The 21961-nt window shown below is 40.7% G+C and overlaps 1 protein-coding gene across 4 annotated transcripts; it reads left to right on the top strand.

Moving 5' to 3' along the window:
* The first annotated feature begins 324 nt into the window (after nucleotides 1-324).
* Nucleotides 325-21944, top strand: LOC308105884 (cohesin subunit SA-2). 4 transcript variants are annotated; one of them, XM_080456816.1, is made up of 32 exons: nucleotides 325-497; nucleotides 2086-2204; nucleotides 2346-2433; nucleotides 3600-3764; nucleotides 5215-5311; nucleotides 5539-5615; nucleotides 5718-5789; nucleotides 6807-7011; nucleotides 7928-8079; nucleotides 8237-8310; nucleotides 8536-8659; nucleotides 8804-8902; nucleotides 9003-9082; nucleotides 9186-9293; nucleotides 9847-9967; nucleotides 10302-10419; nucleotides 10791-10903; nucleotides 11642-11734; nucleotides 12133-12219; nucleotides 12545-12745; nucleotides 12862-12938; nucleotides 13042-13126; nucleotides 13814-13894; nucleotides 14143-14235; nucleotides 14530-14704; nucleotides 16509-16648; nucleotides 18108-18209; nucleotides 18316-18467; nucleotides 18573-18701; nucleotides 18803-18978; nucleotides 19059-19125; nucleotides 19309-21944. In XM_080456816.1, exons 2-32 carry the CDS (start codon nucleotides 2164-2166, stop codon nucleotides 19475-19477), a joined length of 3561 nt encoding a protein of 1186 aa, XP_080312942.1. In that variant the 5' UTR covers nucleotides 325-497; nucleotides 2086-2163; the 3' UTR covers nucleotides 19478-21944. The 4 variants fall into 4 exon arrangements, with proteins under 4 accessions (XP_080312942.1, XP_080312943.1, XP_080312941.1 ...); XM_080456817.1 differs by having other exon boundaries at nucleotides 325-501; nucleotides 14143-14223; XM_080456815.1 differs by having other exon boundaries at nucleotides 325-501.
* The last annotated feature ends 17 nt before the right edge of the window (nucleotides 21945-21961 follow it).

Below are 21961 nucleotides of genomic sequence, written 5' to 3'. Positions count from 1 at the left end.
TACAAACAACTTTACAGGGGGGGGAAAAAGCCCAAAGTCGCTTATAATAAGCGGACATGGCAACCCCGATTCCCACACAGCAGAGGAGAGGTGTGTGTCGCGCTCACACATCCATGATCTCATCGTCCAGACATTTTCCTGGACGTTGTTGCCCTGTTGGAGCTGAAGGCGGTACAGTTTTCCCTGAGACTGAGTGATAGTCAGACTTATCCAATCATTATACTGGGCTTTCAGACCTTGAGAAAATGTCGGCCAATAGACTGCTTTGATCCAAACATACCAGGATGTTCGGCTGTCCCTCCCACAAACTTTATGGACGCTGGGGCAAAAAAAATAAAAGAAATAAAATCACAAGCTGCATGTCAACAGGGAAAATAAATAAATCGCGTCGCATACGAACATGAAATTAAGGATAATAATAATAATATGAAGTCAGAGGACTAGATAAAGATGTCGCTGCACGTGTGACTTCCATTCGTACAGAGATTTCCATTAATGTGCGTGAGTTTGTTTTAATTCTCTTTATAGTCTGTCTTGTGTCTATGTCAGCTGATGGTACTGTAGTGTACATGGTGTGTCTTCTTCTATATCTGCCTGTGCGGACTCTGACATGTGTCATTCAGCTGAGAATACATACATCATCATACATTTTAGAACGACAGAAAAAGCATTGATCCTGCAGCCTCAGTACCCCCCTGATAGCCCACTGAACACTGAAGTAGTCAGCTCTTCTTTCCGCATCCAAGATTGCTCAGATGCTGGATTTAGTTGGCTACTTTAGCCTATAGTAGCCAGTGATGGTAGAACAAGTACTCACATTTTTGTTACTTAAGTAAAAGTATCAATACAGCAATGTAGAAGTACTCCAAGACATAGTCAGCTATTCAAAGTCTACTTGAGTATAAGTATAAAAGTAAGTAGGCTATTGGCATCAACAATCAAGTAAAAGTACTCATTGTGCATAATGTCCCATTTCACAAGTTCAAAATGTATTAAAAAATCTTTTGAAAATAGCCCTCTACAAGCTGTGAGCTTGTAGATCTGCTATTTTCAAATGGCTGAACTATATATATAAGGCTGAAGTCAGTGGTTAGTTTGTTTTGTAGTAATCAAAATCTACAAAGTAACTAGTAACTAAAGTATATAATATAATTGTAGTGGAGTTTTTTTCTCTGAGATGTAGTGGGGTAGAACTTAAGTAAAAGGTACTGACAATTGTAAATACTGAAGAAAATAAAAAATACCTCAAAATTGTATTTAAAGGGATTTTTAACCCCGGACAGTTTTTAAGTTGCTTGATTCAGTATTTAGATATTTGATATTCATTTTTATTAGACACGCCCCCTTCCTATACAAACCCATTGTAATTTCAAACTCCATTTTAGCCATGTTAGATTCATCAGAAACACCCGTCCTTGGTTCTGATGACAGACATTGTCCTTCTTAATACGTGAGGAGACCGTGTTTTTTTTTTTAATGAAAAAAATAAATACAATAAAAAAATTAATTAAATAAATGAAAAAACACGACCCCTCACGTATTAGGAGAGCAGGGTGAGTCACCAGAACCAAGGACGAGTGTTTTTGATGAATCTAACATGTTAAAAATTGAGTTTGAAGGTGTAATGGGTTTGTATTGGAAATAGAAATATCTAAATACTAAATCAAGCAATTTAAAACTGTCTGGGGGGCTCACAAAAGCCTGAGTAGACGATAAAATGACCCAATTTTGCGGGGAAAGTGAAATATCCCTTTAAGTACAGTACTTTAGTACATGTACTTAGTTACTTTACACCACTGATAGTAGCCTACTGATGTCATAGCAACTAAATTAAGTTGGGGCAACCTGCAATATGTACAATGTGTCATAGCTGTATGCACAACTACCAAGTTTCCTAGTTCTGGTCCTAACTCCTTCTAACACTATGGGGACCAGAGCTACAAGGTTCCATACCTCTTCTATTCACAGAAAGAGGTCTTTGTATACATCAATGTATCATCATTTGTATTAAACTTTAATAGTGTGTTGCAGCTTAATTATGTCTAATGCTAATTCCGTCTCCACTTGAAATAATTCCTGGGATAGACCAGCACTGAACAACACAAACACATCCACCAGACCTTGAGATACCAACAAGCCCTGTAGGATGATCTGAGACGAGAGATGATACAGGAGGCTGCAGCTAAGGCATCCTCTGAGCAGAAGTAAGGATATACATGCCCCCCCCCCCTTTTTGTTGTTGTTTCCATGTTTGTGTCAGAATCATTGTTCTGTTCATCAATTTCTGTCTGCTGTAAATGTTGGCAAAGCGTGTTTCATTGAAGTTAGTATGTTTGGTTTCGCAGTGAGAACCCTGGTGTTGAGAGGAACCCCTCTGGAACCGTCAGTCATTCAGGAGATGAGTGTGGGAATGAGAACAGGCAGAAGAGTGTGGTGAGTGCTGTCTGGTGATGATTGACTGACTAGAATAGATTCTTTCCATGGGTCTTCCACAGGAGTGTTCACACTTTCTTAGGAAGTGAGTGGTCGATTTTGTTGATAGTTTATTTTTGGAATGTGCATTGGTGAGGCAATGGGCATTTCGTTTTACTTTTATTCTTATCCACATTTTCTTCTTATTTTGTTATGGGGATTCAGCAATGTTTTCTTGTTTTTGTTTGTTCTTTGTTTTTTTTCCTCTTAGGTAAGAGCGAATTCTAAGATTGAGCACTTGTACTGAGATAAGAGAGGAAAAAACAGTCCACATATTGTTTTTGTCTAACGCCAGGAAACATAAGTTAAGAATTTATCAATATTATTTAATAAAATGTATATGATTTGTTTTAGAACAATTATGAAGATTGGATTAAATGCACAGACTAAATAATTAGTATTGGGATCGATTCATCCCAATTACGACCAATGATATTGCGTGCATGCAGCTTCTTATTTTAATTTCATTTATTGTGTGCCCCACTACTAACACAGCATTTACAGCATCACAGAAATGTTAATATTTAGTCATTTCTGGGTTTCTGATTTCCCTATATGTGCTGGAAAATCACATCAATTACACTAGTGAAATTATCTCTATTTTGTGGGCATTTGCCAAATTCTTTGCACATGGCACAAAAGGGGGGCGTTACCTATGCTAATAACAAACAAAGGCCATGCTTCCTCCAATTTATGACCGACAGAGATTCATTCAGCACTCCTGGGTAAACACAATTTGGACGTTAAGAACATTTGGTGCATCTGGAGTTCACTTCTCTCATTTTTTCTCTTTACAGAAAATTAAGTTAAATATAACTTAATAAAATATAATAGTAACTTAGAATGTTGCTGCATGAGGCCTAATGTCTTCCAGCAGGTCCACAATCAGCTAGAGGGAACGTCAGATCATTCATGTGTGAATCACGTAGCTAAATCTGAGTTATGTGACAAATTATTAAATAAGGCAACATGCAGAAGCTTTCTTTTTGGGGCGAATTTGCTGGAATGCTACTGCATGGTGGCTTATTTTTTCTGGAGTAAATGACATGGTAAAACGTTCTTCTTATCTTATTACGTGACACTCTTCTGTATAACTATATAATCTCAATTTCCCTGTAACCCCTTAGAGGGGAAAGAAAAGAGCCCGGGAGAGCTCTGAAAATGTCAAACGCGGTCGTGCCAAGACCAGCCGTGGCGGTGTCAGCAGAGCAGAAAGCGGCCGGGGCAAAAAGAGCAATGTTGAGGCGGTCACCCTGTTTGAGGTTGTCTCCATGGGCAGAAGTGCCATGCAGGTAAAGGAAGACGTGTATTCTCTAACTACATAAACACTAGGGTAGTGTTCTTTTAACTCTTAGAGTGTAAAAATGTATTCTTATGAATCCATTTGTACTCTGAGTTAAATGAACACTCTGGATTTTTGCACAGGATATGCCTGTGCATGAGACAGATCGGTGATCAGTGACATGCGCTTTATCTGAACTCCCCGTCATATTCATTGTAATTTGAAAACCTAAACCAAGGGTCACCAAGTAAGTTTGGCCGTGGGCCAATTTGTTTTCTAGTTGGCTGGCCAGAACATAATCAACGGCTAATTTAACACATTGGGTGCCAGAGGTTTATTAAAATATTATACGTTGAGTGCCAGGATTTTTAACCATTTTTGAACCTTTTTCAAGTAGTCACAAAATATTTTCAGTGATCACCGTCCTCACGGTGATCCCCTCATTACACACATAGAGGTCTCGTACAATCGGGGGAAAAAAATTAAAAACATTCGGTAATCCGTTCCATACAGTAGTTGCAGCCAGTTGAAAATAGTTAAAAACAAATTGTAAAAAAGAAAAGTACACAGGAGCCGAGATACAGGTTTTTGAAGTCATAAGTTAACCAGGAAGTGGATTGGAGTCTAAATCTTCGAAAAATGATATCTCCTGGTGCTGTGAAGGAAAAAAAGATTTTTTTTTTTATTTTATTTTTTTAAACAGTATATATACGGTTTTGGCACTCAACGTCAGTTTTTGAAAAGAAGTATATATACGGTTTTGGCACCCAATGTGTTAAGAACTGGAATGTGCGACAGACCGCCTTATATCAAATCATAACTATATTGCCATGAAAGTAAAAAATTAGGCCCTAGGCCTAGTGCAACTCTACTGTCCACACTCACACCCCTGGTGTTAGCTAAACATTTAACCTGCTATAGCTACGGTTTTGTCATCCAAAAATCTAAAGATGAAAGTTGACAGTGAAAACGGAGCATTCAAAGATAAATGGAAAGAGAACTATGCTTACATCCCACCCTGGTTCATCAATGCAAAGCTGTAGTGATTGTCCAGATCTGTCCTACCTATTGATATTGCCCTATGAGGGGTTCAGTGCCACAGTGCACCCCGCTGCCTTCATGATTGTCTTATTCACTCTCAACATGGATATAAGTGTAAGCATTCTTCAAGCATGGTTTTATTCTGTATTTGTACATTATAGCCTATATGTGGTACTGACAGTACGATATTACAAATCATGTAAAAAAAATAATAATTTGTAAATAATATACAATATCGTATTGACAGTCCCACTTATAGGCTATAGTGTCCAAATACAGAATCTATCCTTGGGCTGCCTGTTGCCTACCACTGTCCAAGATCAGCAGTCTTCTAAGTAAATATGAGCCAGTTTGCTTAGTATTTTCTACTGTCAGGTTGGTTGGTGATGATGAATGTGTGAATATGTGACATCATACAGGCAGTGGTTGATGATTGGATCGAGGCCTATGAGTCCGACCGAGACACTGCACTACTCGACCTCATCAGCTTCTTCTTTCAGTGCTCTGGCTGCAAAGGTAAGCAGTCACTGTGTCACAAACACACGCACTTATCTACTGTGTGTGTGTGTGTGTGTGTGTGTGTGTGTGTGTGTGTGTGTGTGTGTGTGTGTGTGTGTGTGTGTGTGTGTGTGTGTGTGTGTGTGTGTGTGTGTGTGTGTGTGTGTGTGTGTGTGTGTGTGTGTGTGTGTGTGTGTGTGTGTGATATCCGCACACATTCTTAATTATATGTTTCTCATTTCCAGGTGTGGTGACTGCAGAGATGTGTCAGAACAGACAGGACAGTGAAGTCTTGAGCAAGATGGTGGAGAGCCTGGATGAAGTAAGACCTCTTTCATCCGTCCATCGTCTATCAATCATAGGATACTGAAATGACTCTCCTAACTGTGGCTATATAATGTGTGTATGTATTTATGTGTTTTAGGATGCTGGTGTACAGTACAAGAAGTTTCTGGCGTTCCCATGGATCCTCACAGTCACATGGCCCATGGACATAGTCAGTACCACAGTCAGGTTTCAAACTTTCTGCACCACTTGTCATCATCATCGTTTCTTTTTACGCCATGGCTCTTAAAGCCATATACAGACGTAGATGGTTTGTCCGGATGGTAATCTCACAAACCACAGGACCAATCAGCACCACATTTCGTGTGCATGCTGCCAGTAGTAGGTCGACTTAGTATATCCCAAAATGTTCACACATGTTTTGAAATAATAACATTTATAATGGAAGTCAAAGGGGCTCGGCTTGGGCTGAAACATGCCCAGATTTGCGATGACGTCATTAATAGGACGTCGTCGATATGCCAGGAATCCACTTTTAAAAGCTGTGTGCATATATACAGTACGCCCAATATTGTCATTACAGCATGTCTCTATAGGAGCTAGTTTCTCCTGCAATACGATGCCTTGAGTCAAATGGAATCATGAAAAGTACAGACAAATAGATGCAGAATGTGTCACCGACACCCCGCCACGGTTCCACCCTTCTATATTTGGACATGTCTGACGGCATCATCGAAATGTTAGAATTCCACATGGAACCACACTCATATTGGACCTAGGGCATTCACAGAATAGTCGAATATTCGAATATTCGAATATCAAACCGACTATTCGACTATCAAACCACTATTCGACTATTCGAAAAAAAAAAAAAAAAAGCATTTTTTTTTTTTAGTGGCTTTTCTAGAGCAGACATGCAGCTGTGAGCTCTGGTGTGACGTCAACTCGCATTCCTTGAGTCAAGTCATCAATGCAATTAAAAAAAAAAAAAATATATATATTTTTAATTTTTTTAAAGTTTTTAATTTTTTATAATCAAATCGAATAATCGAATATTCGAATACTTTTGGGTCGAATAATTCGAATACCATAAATCACTATTCGTTAATGCCCTAAGGACCCCATGTTCATTAAAATGGAACAATTAATTCAAATGTGATACCCTTAATTCTCATTCTAGTTAACACACTCCTTGTGGGGGATTTCTTTCGGTGTATCTCTAATATAGGACAACGTGGAGTACCCTCTGATCCAGCCAGGGCCAGACGGCCGCTGGTTCCACATAGAGTTCTGTGACTTTGTGTCAGTCCTGGTGTCTCAATGTCAGCACAGCGTCATCTTTGACAACTACCTGATGAGCATCCTCATCTCCCTGTTCACAGAGCTGTCTGACTCCTGCGTCCGAGCCTTCAGACACACCTGCACCCTAGCAGGTAATAGAATATACACAAACTAGCACTATTTGATCAGACCGAAAATGGTGAATTGTGATATTTATGGACCCAATATCCCAATATCCTTAAATATTACAGCTTGTGCATATGGCTGAGCAATACATTGAATTCCACAATATAATAGATATATTTAATGAATAATATTATCCATTATTTTGTGGAATTCCATGTATTGCTCAGCCATACACACACATACTGTACACACATTTAAAACAGAAGCCATTTCCCATTACATAGTCCAGCTGCCCATGGGTCTTACCATCATCGCTGTCACGATACCATAAGTATACCTGTAGATTAAGTTTGGTGAGCTTTCATTAATGACCTTTAATTACGTTTAGGCACTTCGTTTGGGTTCCGCTTAACCTATTAAAACCGGGAAAGCATCTATGTCATTTTCGATTTTTGCGTTGGCTATTCAAAAATAGCAGATATACAAGCTCACAGCACGTCACTTCGTGCTGAGCTGCAAGCTTGTACATCTGCTATTTTTTACCATTTCTGAAAAATCTTTATAGTGTGAGAATTTGTAGAATCGGCCTCGGGGCTTAATGGGTTATTATAAAAAATGCTGGTGAATGGCCTCGATCGCTGGTGTAGCGGTCCAAGCATCTAGGCTCAGAGTGGTCTGACAGCGCGTCGCAGGTTCGACTCCCGATCCCGACGGCCTTTGCTGCATGTCACTCCCCATCTCTCTCCCCATTTCCTGTCAGCCTACTGTCCTGTCAAATAAAGGCATAAAAAGGACAAAAATATATCTTAGAAAAAATGGTGCTGGAGAAAGGTTCATGTAAAGTTTTGGCATACAGCGATGGTGGCAGATCAAATGGGTGACTAGAAGTGAGAAATGTAAAATGGATGCAACAACCGTGCTCTTTGAACCTCTGCTCCAAAGCGGTGAAGCTGGTGAGCTCTCTGGTTGGCGTGGCTCTCAGTCTGAGTGTTGGTGTGGAGAACAGCCAGAAACTGTACGATGTGGGGAAGACCAAGACCAAAGGACGACGACGCACACCTCAACTAGGCAAAATGCAGAAGAAGATCACAGAGGTAAGACCTTCACTTATTATGTTCACTTAACACCTGCACGTAGTTTCGGAAGGGGGATTTAGGTAGGGCTATGTCTCTCTTTATGCGAGTCATGGCGAATTAGAGACATCTTAAGTTGTGACTGAGACGTGTTAGGTATTTGGCTCTGTTTGTTTAGCTCCAGAACAAGATGGTGGAGATAGAAAACATGATGGACACCATCTTCAAAGGTGTCTTCCTGAAGAGATACCGGTAAAGGCCTATTCCTCTGACATGTCAAAGTTCAGCCTTCGGTTTCACATGCACACATTATTGTCTGCCTTTTAAGTTTGATGTGTGTGTGTGTGTTGTGTGTGTGTGTGTGTGTGTGTGTGTGTGTGTGTGTGTGTGTGTGTGTGTGTGTGTGTGTGTGTGTGTGTGTGTGTGTGTGTGTGTGTGTGTGTGTGTGTGTGTGTGTGTGTGTGTGCGCACGCACAGTGATGTATTGACAGAAATCCGCTCCATATGTATGGAGGAGCTGGGCGTGTGGATGAAACTCTACAGCACAGCTTTTCTTAATGACAGTTACCTCAAATACATGGGCTGGATGTTGAACGACAAGGTAAAGAGTCACACAGTGAAATGTTGCATTAGTGGCATTTTGAACATTGTACTCTAAGCTCCCCAGGCTCTATTATTAAATAAAAAGCTATGTAGTTTAAAGTTTATGTAATTCTTCACTGATCGAAAGTACGTTTTCTTTCAGCAACCAGAAGTACGTTTGAAATGTGTGCTAGGTCTACAGGGCTTATATGGAGACCCTGTGCTCTTGTCCAAACTAGACCTGTTCAGCAACCGCTTCAAGGTAACCAATCTTAATGAGATTTGTGCGTGTACATCTAAAAATTATATGTGTGTGAGTACTGAGTACATATTGTGCATTGTGTAAATGATCTATTCTGCAGGATCGGATGATCTCGATGACCTTGGATAAGGACAATGAGGTCGCAGTGCAGACCATGAAGCTTCTGGTACTTATCTCCAAGTAGGTAACCAGCTGTTTCTTTTAGTGTTTTTCTTTTAAATTTCCCCTCTATTTTTCCTCACTTTGTCTATCTATCTATCTATCTATCCCCTCTTTCCTGCAGGACGTGTGACGAGGTGTTGAGTCCTGAGGACTACAAGCAGCTGTTTCAGTTTGTGTACTCCTCACAGCGCCTTCTAGCAACCTCTGCTGGTGAGCTTCTCTATTCAAGGTAGGCTGACCTACATGTAAGTGCCAAATTAAAGGAAACAAGAGTAAATAAGACAAAGCACACTGAAATACACCTCAGCTTTTGCGTCCATGTCTTGATGAAGACATACCAGACATGGTATATGGGGCATGTTGGTGACTCATGCTCACTCATGGCTCTCTAGAGAGTAGCAGTCGCTCACATTTCTTTTACTGGCGCAGTTTCCACAGATAGAAATTTCACTATAGATGTTTCAGAAAATCATTTTATTTAGTTGTATGCCTGGAATCAAGGCAACCAGGCTCCTGGTGAATCATGACCTTAAAACATTTGATTCTGTTCATTGAAAATAATTGGAAAACGCAAAAAAAGGTACAAGATTGTGTACATATTTTAAGAATGAAGGAACTACTCCCATGATTCATTGCGCATACCTTTCCAATGATTCCAATCAAAATGATCGTTTAGCTTGCTTCTTTTCTAACTTTAATCGTTGTCTTTATTATAGTATTTATGTACTATTAGATAACATATTTAGCATATTAATAGCATCAATATGACTGGTCTCTCCTAGGATTCTCAACATCTCATCCCCTACGCCTGAAGCCGAGGATGGAGGGAATGAGAATGACACACATACTCTACAGACTACTACCAAACTGATGGCACTGCTGCGCTTCTACCAGGACAGTGAGGTGAGTGACGGGAACCACATCACACACTGGATTGCTCAAGTCCACGCAACAAAGCCTAGCATGATGTGTCTGAAAGGACATACTACTGACAGGAAACCTTTTTGAGTTTATGAGACCATGATGAGACTATTCTGGGCGAACATTCAGTGAAGATAGGCAAACATTTGAGAAAATAAGAGTGTGTGTGTGTGTGTGTGTGTGTGTGTGTGTGTGTGTGTGTGTGTGTGTGTGTGTGTGTGTGTGTGTGTGTGTGTGTGTGTGTGTGTGTGTGTGTGTGTGTGTGTGTGTGTGTGTGTGTGTGTGTGTGTGTGTGTGTGTGCGTGCGCGCACCCAGCTCCATACACATGTGGTGTATCTAGTGGACAGCCTGTGGGATTGTGCTGGAGCTCTGCTGAAGGACTGGTCAACAATCACATCCATACTGCTACAGGACCCCGCCCCGGAAAACACAGGTCAACAAATGCACACACACAATATATCAAATGATAGGAAATATCATGTAAATATATGAAATATTGTGTAAAATATGTATAACAGTGTATGGACAATTAATGTGACTTAAAAACAACAGAGACTATTAAGTCATATTGATTTTATTTTCCTTAATGTTTGTGTCAGAAAGACTCAGTAAGCAAGACAATTCAATGCCCAGAATGCTCTACAGTCTACACAGTGTCCACAGTTATTTCAGTGGTGTGTTTTGATGAATAGGCCTCATTGCAAAGTAGTTGAATTTGAAATAGAAAATGAGAATGTGTCCCCTTATTTATCACAGGTTTGTGAAAATTTAAATGTCATACCACATTCACTGGTCTCCTTCTAGGCCCACTAGTTCTGACACTGGCAGAACAAGCTGTGGTTGTAGAGATCTTGGTGGCGTCGGTGCGGCAGGCCTCCGAGGGTGCTGTGCTGGTTGGACGGAGTGGAGCCAAAAAGGTTAGTTGGAGCTAATTGCTCCAGTAACGTCTGTTAGTGGGAGATAATTAGAGCAGAGTTTTGCATCTGATAGCCGATCCCAATTTTGGATAGTCCCAGACCACTATGTTTGGTCAAAAAGTGCAAAATCAATTCTAATCAGGTTTAAAAATGTAACATGTATAACACGTATAAGCAAACAAATACATTTCAATATATGAAAAGAACATTTAACTTTAATTATACAATAAAGTAGCAAAAATGTAATATAAAACACTAATTTATACACATTATAAACATGTATATATAATGTGTACAACTCTATTTACTTTTGTTTAACCACTTGAGCCCTATTCAAAATGAAAAAAGCTGATCTACAAGCTTACGACGTGTCACGTTGCACATCTGCTATTTTCAAAGACTTTTGATGATTTTCACCTATAATGACTTACTGTTCGTGTGTACTCTGTCATAAATATGGACAGAAATCTACAGTGAGTAAAAAGAGGAACATACAGTCTACTCTATCCACAATGAAAAGCATTTACGGCAGTTTGCCTTGGCAGGCCTCTAATTATGATGATGCCAGAAATCCCAGTAGTCCATGAGCAAAGGCGCATGAGTTATTAATCCGAGGACAAGGCGGAACCCCTGGTGGAAGAACTTCCAGTGGTGTCATTATGTATGTGTGTGTGTGTGTGTGTACACATGTATCTGCACATGCACATGCACTTGCATGAGGGTATGTTTGTGTTCCAGGTAATGAGTGCCAAAGAGAAAAAAAACCAGATGGACGACTGTAGCAAAATCACTGAACATTTCTTGTCAGTGCTTCCCAAGATGCTGTCCAAGGTAAGAAACAGAAGGAGAGGATTAAGCCTCTTGTTTCCATATTGACAATGTGTTTAGACCAGTGGGTCCGGGGGACCACCAGGGGTTCCAGGGGGACCCCAACATAATGTGTTAATATAGCATCAAAATCAGTTTAACAATTTTAACCCCATTTTATATATTTTTATTAATAATTTCGAAAATCTTCACAAATCTTCCCTATGGGGTCTCGACAAAACCTTTTCAGATGAGGGTCCGCCAAACACATATCAATTTAGGGGTCCTTGTTTGTTTGAGAACCACTGATCTGGACCTCTGCGCTGGAGCCGGAGGCTTTTGTCCTTCCAGGCTGAACTGATTAGAGTTGGTCATGCTGTCATGGGTGGAAAGAGCTGATGGTGTTTGGTGGTTGTTGACAGTTTTCCCACAGTTCCGACATGGTGGCCTCCTTGATGAGGATACCTCACTATTTCCTTCCAGAGTGTCCTGCCACAGAAAACACACAGGTCTGCCTCTCTCTTTCTTTCTTTCTGTCTCTGAATAACAAACATCCAATGATTACAAATGGTTGATGCAGCATACAGTAGATGAACCTATCATAATTTCTTTGATAACATAAACATTAGTTTCGCAACAATTTGCATTATTAGTTTTAATCAACGGGTTAACTATTGCAGATATACAGATAACATCAGTATATGGAGTTACATCATGTTTTTGTGATATTTTCTTCAGTATTGCCACTGTCCAGTATATTACAGAATGAATGTCACTTTATCTCCCTCTGCTGGTGAGAGGTAGTAAATGTCCCAGTCCCATGTCTTCCTCCAGATGGTATTAGACCTGCTGGCCAAGATGGGAGCTGTTGTTGACCTCCACACGCACCCTGGTGTCTTGGAGGCCGCTGCCCGCTCATACCAGTGCCTATGTGGGGAGGAGAAGGCCTGGCACCTCATTGCCAGCACTGCCAGAGACTCCCTGGTGCAGTCCTGGGTTGACAGGCTGGCAACGCTTCTAGACGTCTCACTGACGGTAGGCTGCTTACCCAATACACTGCACGACATCATCCCGAATTGAGTGTTATAGAGACATATTTGTCATCTACACATGGATAGAGTTGACTTCTCACAGTTACTTCTCTGTCACAGGATGGCACATTCTCTGCAGACAAGGAGAAAACGGGGAACATTTTAGCTACACTGAAGAAACTCTGTGCTTTTCACAAGTAAGGTTTGCTTGTTACTGTACTTGTAGGTGAACGGTGTGAAAGTGTTCTTCCAGTGATGAGTATTGCATTGTTTAATGTGTGTCCCTGTATGTGATGGTAGTGCCCAGGACCTGAAGCTGAAGCTGTTTGAGCTGCTGACACCTCTCTTCTCCGCAGAGAGCACCTGGGGAGGAGTACCACCTGAGGTACCATCAGTCATTTTAGGCTGGAAAAAGTGACCTTAAATTCAGTGGTTTACAGGTTTGCAGACTTGTACTTCCAGTCTGTAAACCTGTTTTTAAATTAATTTTTTTTGTGAGTGCCACTGCCATTGTCACTTATTGCTGCAATCCATAACCATTTTAGTGAACAAAATATTATTTTAACCAATCTGTATGGTAGAGTATGTTAATACAATATAATTACAGTAACTAACACAGCTGTGGTAGTTGGAGGTGGCCTCTCAGAATCAAACTTTATTTTTGCATCATATTACAGGTAACATGGGTGAAATTCTTAATTATGCAGGCTCATCAATGCAGTTAAAAGATAGAGAATTAGAGCATAGAAGAGATAAAGTGCATAAAAAGTAGAGAAGAGTCCATTTAAAACACAGATCAGTTCAGTCTGTGCATTATAACACAGTTCAGTTCAGTCTATGAACAGGTTTGACATCTTAGCTCAGCAGTCCTTGACATAAACATTTTGAAATACATTGAGCTAGGACATAAGTCTTACAGATGACAGCTTTAAGTGTTAGTCAATTAGTGTAGATTAACAATTGTGATAAAATGTAGATCTGCCATACATTCCCTTGTTCATGTCATCAAATTGGTTAAGGAGTTCTCTTCTTGAACCCTCGACTTTTGCTTCCCCCTCCCTTCTGTGTGAAGATCTTGCTGGAGTCACTGAGATGTCTGTTTTTCTCCATGCTCTGGAATCTCAACACCAGCGGAGTAACTTTGACCTCCAGGGTAAATTGCCATTGCATTATATTTGATTTTCCACAGTTATTTTAGTTAGGGAGTTGTTACACTGTGTGTGTGTGTGTGTGTGTGTGTGTGTGTGTGTGTGTGTGTGTGTGTGTGTGTGTGTGTGTGTGTGTGTGTGTGTGTGTGTGTGTGTGTGTGTGTGTGTGTGTGTGTGTGTGTGTGTGTGTGTGTGTGTGTGTGTGTGTGTGTGGGGGGGGGGGGGGGGGGGGGGTGTGTGTGTGTGTTCTTAGGAAAAGGCTGTGGCCCAAAGGACTCAGCTGAGCGTGTTCAGCGAGAAGTGTTATCGCTGTCTCACGCACGTCAACATGAATGTGAGGGAGCAGGTATGAAGATAAAAAAAGAAAGAAAGATACACACGCGTAATGTTGTTTTGGAATATCACTTTTTTCTTCTCATATAATGAGGATTCAGAATGCTTTATTGTCCATTATGGTAATGGTAACATGGTAATACAGTTTTGGCTTATGTTAGATCATCAGGAAAAACTAATCTATCTTGACAGGGATCATTTTAAAATCGGACTACAATCGTTGTATACAGTATCTTTCTTATCGATGCCATCTTTACGCTCTAACCTCTCTCTCTCGCTGTCTGTCTCCCATTTTCTCTTGAGTCAGGCTTTCCTGGGCCTGTGTGACATCCTGACAGCCCACAACTATCAACTGCATGTGTTTGAGCCCACGTCCTTTGGACCGCTGCGCTACACTCCCAATCCCAAACTGCAGAGGGCGCTGTCCACCTTCACGTTGGACCAAGTCTTCATCAGCCCAGATAGCAATGGCCAGAACAGGGGTAAGTGAGTGACTCATGTTACACGTAAGTGCAACTTAAACTTTGGTTAAAGTGCTTTTAGTGTCACTCGTGTGATGGGATTTGTTAGAAGCGTTAGTTATAATGAAACTTCTATGTTGGCAATAGAACTGTATTATAAAACAAGAAAATCAAGGGTCTTAAAGGGATACTTCACTTTCACATAAAATAAACATTTAAAAAATATATTATAAATAAATGAAAAAAGTAATGGCCCCCTCACGCATTAGAGTGTCCTACTAATGTGTGAGGGGGCCTTTATTTTGCCATAACTTCTTTCATTTTTTTTTAATATTTATTTTTAATGTTTATTTTATGTGAAAGTGAAGTATCCCTTTAACTACCGGTAGGTACAGTAGGTGGGAAATTACCTATTTTGCTTGTTCATTTTCATCATTACTCTTGAACTTTCAGGTCAGGACACCAAATTGAGTTTTCCTTAAATTTTATTTCCCACTGTATTATAAAGCCTATTTCAGTGAGCCCTACTATGCAGGGAAGATTTGACATTTTCAAGACTGTGTTCTCTAAATATCTACTTGTTTCAAAGTGTTGACAATCATATTCAGTGCTATGAACTGCTATTCCAACAGGGTGTAACGCTAGGGCACACACATTGTGTTGTTGCCCAGCAGATGGCAATCTCACTCTCTCTGAGCACAGTTCTTTTTCCCTTCGCAGCAATGAGGAAAGCATTTATTCACTGTCGCAGCTCACCGTGGTAAATACATGCAGATATTAAATGCATGGCCACAGACGTGGCTAATAACTCAACAGAGCTTCCCACTGACTATGAACTGGGGGTTGGATTTTCAACCCGACCCAACAATTGACCCTCAATTACAAAGGAAAACCCTGTAATATCATTAGCAAACGCAGATGGAATAGAATTAATTATTTGGCTGAAAGGATATATTATAGTTTTGTTATGTAAAGTGAAGCAGCCTGTAAATTGAGTGAGTTCTTGTAAAATGGAAGAAACGAGCTGGGCAGGGAGTGATGTCATGACCTGATATGTTGGAATAAAATAAAGAAAAATGGGTATTATTTTTGTGCGGTGCTTCCAGTGAACTTATGAATTCATCGATGGTTTGACTATAACTTAAACCATATTTAATATCTAGTACAGGCTCCGCTTTCTGAGACATATTACATCCAAATACAGATAGTTCATAGAAGTCAATAACCGTCCTGATGGGAATCTCTTAAATGTTCAAACAAATTCAATATGGGATTATTGGTTTTTGAACATACAAATAATATAAAAAGCTATAACATAATAAAAAGCTATTGTTTTATTAGATTTGCTTCATAACGGTTATGTTATATAGACACAGTCTTTTCTATTAGCCGGTGGATGGGGGGGATCACTGCGAGGGCAAAGACATTAAGTTAAGTCATGAAATGAGGGCAATCTCTTTCCGTGAGAAAATGCCATTAGCTCTGGCTCACCTCTGAGCCTATTTTATTAGCTCTGTGACAGATTGAACCCACATGGTGTCACACACAGCCATAACTCTACGCTCATGTTATCTTTGATTTCCACCTGTTAAAGCCATTGTCCCAAACTAACTAAAGCACTCTCGCATCTGTCCTTTTGTTCTTTTCTGTTCTGTGTGCTCTTTGTCATGTTTGATCTAAAAAAATAAATGACCCTATGTGCACTCTCTCTCTGCCTTTCACTCTCTTGCATGCTCCCCTCTGCAATTCATATTTTTATTTGTCCTCCTTTCTGTCTTTGCTTCTCTGTCTTCCGCACGGCGGTCCTTCGGTTTGCCTCATTCAGTCAGCGAAGACTCTGAAGTGGAGAAGAAGCTGGAGGACCTTCACAGACGGAGAAACCTGCTCGCGGCCTACTCTAAACTCATAGTGCACGGAGTGCTGGAGATGAGCACGGCAGCCGGGATCTACTCGTTTTACATGAAGGTAACTGCTGCATGGTGTCGCATGATACCGAGGCACAGGAATATAAGGTAAAGCTTTGTATATTAAAAATAGGCGATAGTGCATGGACATCCAATCTCTCACCCAAGTGCTGGACAAAAAATTATCAACAGTAATAAATAATAAAGTCTGTAACACTGGTTTTCAGCTCCACTTTATTGCTGTTCAACGTTTCGATCCTACTGGATCTTCATCATGTAAAATATAAATATTTCATATAATAAACAATTATTTTTTATTAACTTTTAAAACTTTGTATATACTCATGTCTTATAAGTATAAGTATAAAAGAAGCATTGCCACTTAAACCCTACCTGTATATACTTCAGTGACCGGAGTCCCCTAGGTGTATATGTTACAGGGTGAATGGAGAACCAGGTAGATTGAAGAAGGCGTGTTCGTTTTTACCACCCACCCAGCAATTCTGTAGAAGCAACACTAGAGGGAGCCACAAGCCAGGCTTGTGCACAAACATATATGGCTGCGACCACACACACACAGTCACACACACACACACACACACACACACACACACACGCGCTCATGCTTTTTTTGGTTTATTGAAAGCAGGACTGTTAAGATACTTTTATTGTGTTCTGGCTTTTGTTTTACTTTCTCCCTGACACACACACACACACACACACACACACACACACACACACACACACACACACAGTGATCCATGAAAAGAACTATTCTGTCCCTATCGGTTTACAACTCAAACGGCGCTGAGTCGACAAGTGGAGCATCGGCCGGTCAGCGCGGGCACTCGCGCCTGGAGGCGCGAGGGCGCGCTTCCTCGGCCTCAAGCTCCACTTGTCGGCGCGCCTCCGTCGTGGACAAGCGTGTGCGTGTGCACGCGTGTTCAGCGTTCCCCTAGCGTAGCTTCCTGGTTGCTATGTGGGGGGGAACAACAAAAGACAGGTCCCCGTCGGCACATCAAAGCCCCGCCTCTCCGCGCTCTCCTTCTCCTCCTCCTCGGAGGAGGAGGACGGTTTATTTCGCGAGGAGGAGCTCCTCCTCGCGAAATAAACCGTCCTCCTTCTCAGAAGGAGGACGGTTTATTTCGCGAGGAGGAGCTCCTCCTCGCCTCACGTAATAAACCCCCGCCTCGCAGTGCCGCGTCCTCCTTCTCCTCCTCCTCCTCGCGAGCCTCGCTAATAAACCCTATCTCGAAAAGCCCCGCCTCGCCCCGAAGCCCCGTGCCTAAAAACGAGCGCTCTGTCTTCAATCTACCTGGTTCTCCATTCACCCTGTGACATATATACTATACAAGTCTACATCAAATCTCTTCGCCAAAAACGCCAATCTACACACTCACAATGTGTAAGTTTAGAGATCTGCTATTTTCGCCAAATGCTCACCCTAGAATAGGGACACTAGGCTTCATGGGGTTAATTAATCCATGTGTATACTTCTCGTCTTTGTGTCCATCCTACAGCATTACAATGACTTTGGGGACATCATAAAGGAGACTATGTACCGCACCAGGCAGACAGACAAGATCGAGAGTGCTCACACACTGGTGCTTTGTCTGCAGCAGGTACTGACCCAGCACTCTCTCTTGCACCTCTTCCAATCAACAGCACACAGTGTGGCATCTGAGAGAGAGGCTGACTGGATGTATTGACGTCTTCCTGTTGTTCTAGATGTTTGTGCGTCTGAAGCAGGAGCAGCAGAGTGGTGGCAGGGCCAACCCAGCTGTCCAGACCTTCTCCAGCATCAAGGAGCTGGCCAGGCGCTTCGCTCTCACCTTCGGGGACCTGGTCAAGTACCGCGAATCCGTGGCCATGATCCACACGTAAGTGTATGAACTCTCAATATCTAATAAGATGTCATTTTTATACTGGGTGTCTTTATCACAAATCCTTTCTGCGTGTGTGTGTGCGTGTGCACGTGTGTGTAGGAACGGTATAGAATTTGTGTTCCACGGGTTTGTCCAGACTCCAGATAGACTCTCTCCTCCTTACCTCTCCTACCTACTCATTCTGAGCGAGTTCTCTAGCAAACTGCTCAAACCAGACAAGAAGACAGTGTAAGTGTTTCTTTCAGTACATACTGTAGTGTCTTTGTGTATCTGTGTTTATGTGAAGCACTCAAACATTGTTTGTTTATTTATGTGGTTTTTCTAATCAGGTTCACCTACCTGCAGAAGCACACAGGGGAGCACATCATGAGCCCCAAGGAGGACTATTGGCAGCCACTAATCTATTACCGAGCGTCTCTGTTGGCTGTAGCCGAGGGGGAAGATGCCAGCTCCTACGTCAGCTTTGACAAGAGGCCATATCTTCGTCAGAACTTGCTTTTAGATGGTAACGAATGAGAATGAAGTCAGAATTGTGTCTTTGTGATAATGAATCGGTGACTGAATCATTGTTTCTTCCTGTGTCAGGGTCCAAGTCCCCCAGCCCGATCAGCTCCATCAGCAAAGGAAGTAAGAAACACACTGCTAGCTCAAGGTGAGGCTGAAGAGCAGTTGTCATATTGATATTAAGTACCACCTTAAACCTTACTTCACAGAACAGTTCCAAACCGAACCGTCAGTGCCATCTTGACCCTAACTATATTATCTTTTTATAAACCAAAGGAAGCTAATGCACTTTAATGGAGCATCTACTCTAATCAAACTTGTCTCCTCGCAGGTCGTGTTCATTACGGTCTGTCTCCAACCCCCCTGAGAAGATCAACAAAATGGATCAGTGTCCCGTCACCACAGAGCCTCCAATAATGAAGGAGAGTTCAGACATTACTGTAACCAGCACTAATGAAGAAGTGGACATTGACACTATTGAGATTGAGGTAGATGTGTGACGGAAGAGGGCAACAATGTCCGTTCAACCCCGACAGCATCTCCAAAGGAATGGACAGTTTTTTGATTGATTGTTTGAATACTTTATTAACAGTTTGCAATTTGTACAGAGTTACAGGTTTACAATGATTGTTAAAAGGATAACACAAAAAGCCCTAGGGGCTTGTTTCCATTGTGGTCCTGTGTATTAAATTCATTAAGACATTTAAAGACATACAATAATAAACAAGACATAATCAACACTAGTAGCAATGAATGTATATGTACAGTAAACATGGGGGGCGGGGGGGTCATTTATGGTGTTAAGCTTAGAGGGCTCTTCTAGGACCAGACAGGTGCTCTTTTATGGTTTTGAAGGTGGGTAAGGAGTTACAGTGCGTCTTGGAATGTCTCGAAGTTCTGGCATTCATGTCCACTAATTGTCAACTCCCCAATGTTTTGTAGACATTTCGTCACTAGTTCTTTATCATCCCTTACACAGGAAATGTTGCAATATGTTATTTTAACTTAATCTGGTCATGTCAGGGCAGTAGGTCTTGCAAAGTAAATCCCTTTTTACAGATTGATTTGATACATTTGTATTTTACATGGAACACTATGGTAAACAATTGATGGTGCTGAATTTGCACTTGACCCAAAGTGTGGACTTGATTTTTATACATACATTTGACCCATAATTGGGCCAGACTTGGAGTAAAACACTCACAGTAAAGCACTCTGCTTACAAGTATTTGCATTCAAAGGTAATTGCATTCAAATATGGTTCTTTATTGGGTGTACATTTAAAGGATCATTCCTTTTCATAATTTGGTTCTCTGGTATTCAGAACCTGAACAGCATCTCCAAGGGAATGTACAGTGTCTCAGAGAGGACTGGCCTTCCTGTCATCTGGTTGTCAGCTCTTCTGTGTAGACATTACCGCACTAGTTTTCTCTTTTCTTTTTTATCATCCCTAGCTTGGGAAATTCTGCATGTGTTATTTTGTAAGAGTATGTGGTCTGAATTTAATTTGGTCTTGTCAGGGCAGTAGCTCTGCTAATGCAATTCATGTGCTCTCAGACCTCTTATTAGACCTCTATTGATGCAAGCTTTTGATCATGTAAACAAATAGTTAAAACTCTACAGTTATTTTGATATGTATTACATGGAACATTATGGTAAATAATTGAAGGTGCTGAATTTACATTTGGCCCAAAGTGTGCAGTGTTTTCTTTAAAATAAATTTGACCCATAATTAGGTCAAACTTGAATAAAACTGCACTCTGATCATGTAAGTATTTGCATTCAAATAGATATTTATTGGGTGTACATTTAAAGGTAGGGTAAGTGATATTTTTTGGTTAAAACAAAAAGTATTTTGTTAAAAGGTTAAAATACTATATTCTGATAGTAATCATTGCTATAGAGTGTTTTTTCAGTAACAGATGTCTCCCTGAGTCGCCAGCTCTTTAATAAACAGAAAATACATTTTTCGGTAGGTGTCAAAATCTCAGCCAATCAGGAGAAAGTACCCATTTTTAAGCTTAATTTGTATAGTGTTCCAGTTCCAATTTTGCATGCTCATTTCTTAATGTCATCACTTCCAATTTCACTTGTTTAATCTGTATCCTGATTGAGTTCTCTGTCCTGGTTGGATAAAATTGGAAATGAAACTGAAACGAAAATGCATTTTCTGTTTTATAAAGAGCTGGAGAGACAAGGAGACTCCTAATACTGAACAAACACTCTATAGCAATGAGTACTATCAGAATATAGAGCTATTTAACAATTATTTTAACCAACGCAAATCACTTACCCTACCTTTAAGTGATAATTCCTTTTCCTTATTTGGTTCTCTGGTATTCAGTCTTTAATATTTAAGAGGCATGTGCCAAGCTTCATCTTGCATAGTCGCCATGATTTAAAATGGAGAATAAAAAGGGACTCATCCATTTATATTGGTTACTGATGCGGCAACGACTGACCATGGTATCCCACATTCCACTTAGACCATACATCAAATTTAAATGTATAAATACAGACTAGTGATCTGAACACTACATATCAGGAAATATTCTTTATATCTATGACTGTTTTCTAATTCTAGCATCTCAAAGAAAAATGATTTTTCTCTGGCAAAGTACTTTTGTAAATAAATGACGGTTCAAACAAGACTTGTCTGTCCTGAGTAATTTTACGCATGCATTTAGCTGTAGTAGCCTGAGTGGGGGTTGTTTAAAAACATTACTGCACAAACAGGCTTCTAAAGCCTGATTTGTACTCGTATGACCGTGTCCCGTGGTAATACTCGATCTACAAGCTCTAAACACATTGTGAGCTTGTAGAGTTGCAATTTTTGGTATACATTACACATAGCAGGGCTTTGAGTAATAGTAATGTTGAAAAGGGAAGTACTTATTGGGCATCAAATTATACTTTCAGTGTTGAGCTAAGCCTCATCTATACTGGCGTACAACTGTGGTGCTCGCCGAAAGTAACAATTAGAT

Source organism: Gymnoscopelus braueri (assembly GCF_963280865.1).
Source record: "Gymnoscopelus braueri genome assembly, chromosome: 18".
NCBI classification, from domain to species: Eukaryota; Metazoa; Chordata; class Actinopteri; order Myctophiformes; family Myctophidae; genus Gymnoscopelus; species Gymnoscopelus braueri.
The sequence above is the reverse complement of the archived record's forward strand: the minus strand, read 5'-3'. Positions and strand labels throughout refer to the sequence as shown.

What these genes read in the sequence shown, in the direction of transcription:
- LOC308105884 (XM_080456816.1), top strand. Translation starts at nt 2,164, where the DNA reads ATGATACAGGAGGCTGCAGCTAAGGCATCCTCTGAGCAGAA. An exon ending in GACGGAGTGGAGCCAAAAAG is followed by an intron (nt 10,904 to 11,641) that starts GTTAGTTGGAGC and finishes TTTGTGTTCCAG; the next exon opens with GTAATGAGTGCCAAAGAGAA. An exon ending in TCAGAACTTGCTTTTAGATG is followed by an intron (nt 18,979 to 19,058) that starts GTAACGAATGAG and finishes TTCCTGTGTCAG; the next exon opens with GGTCCAAGTCCCCCAGCCCG.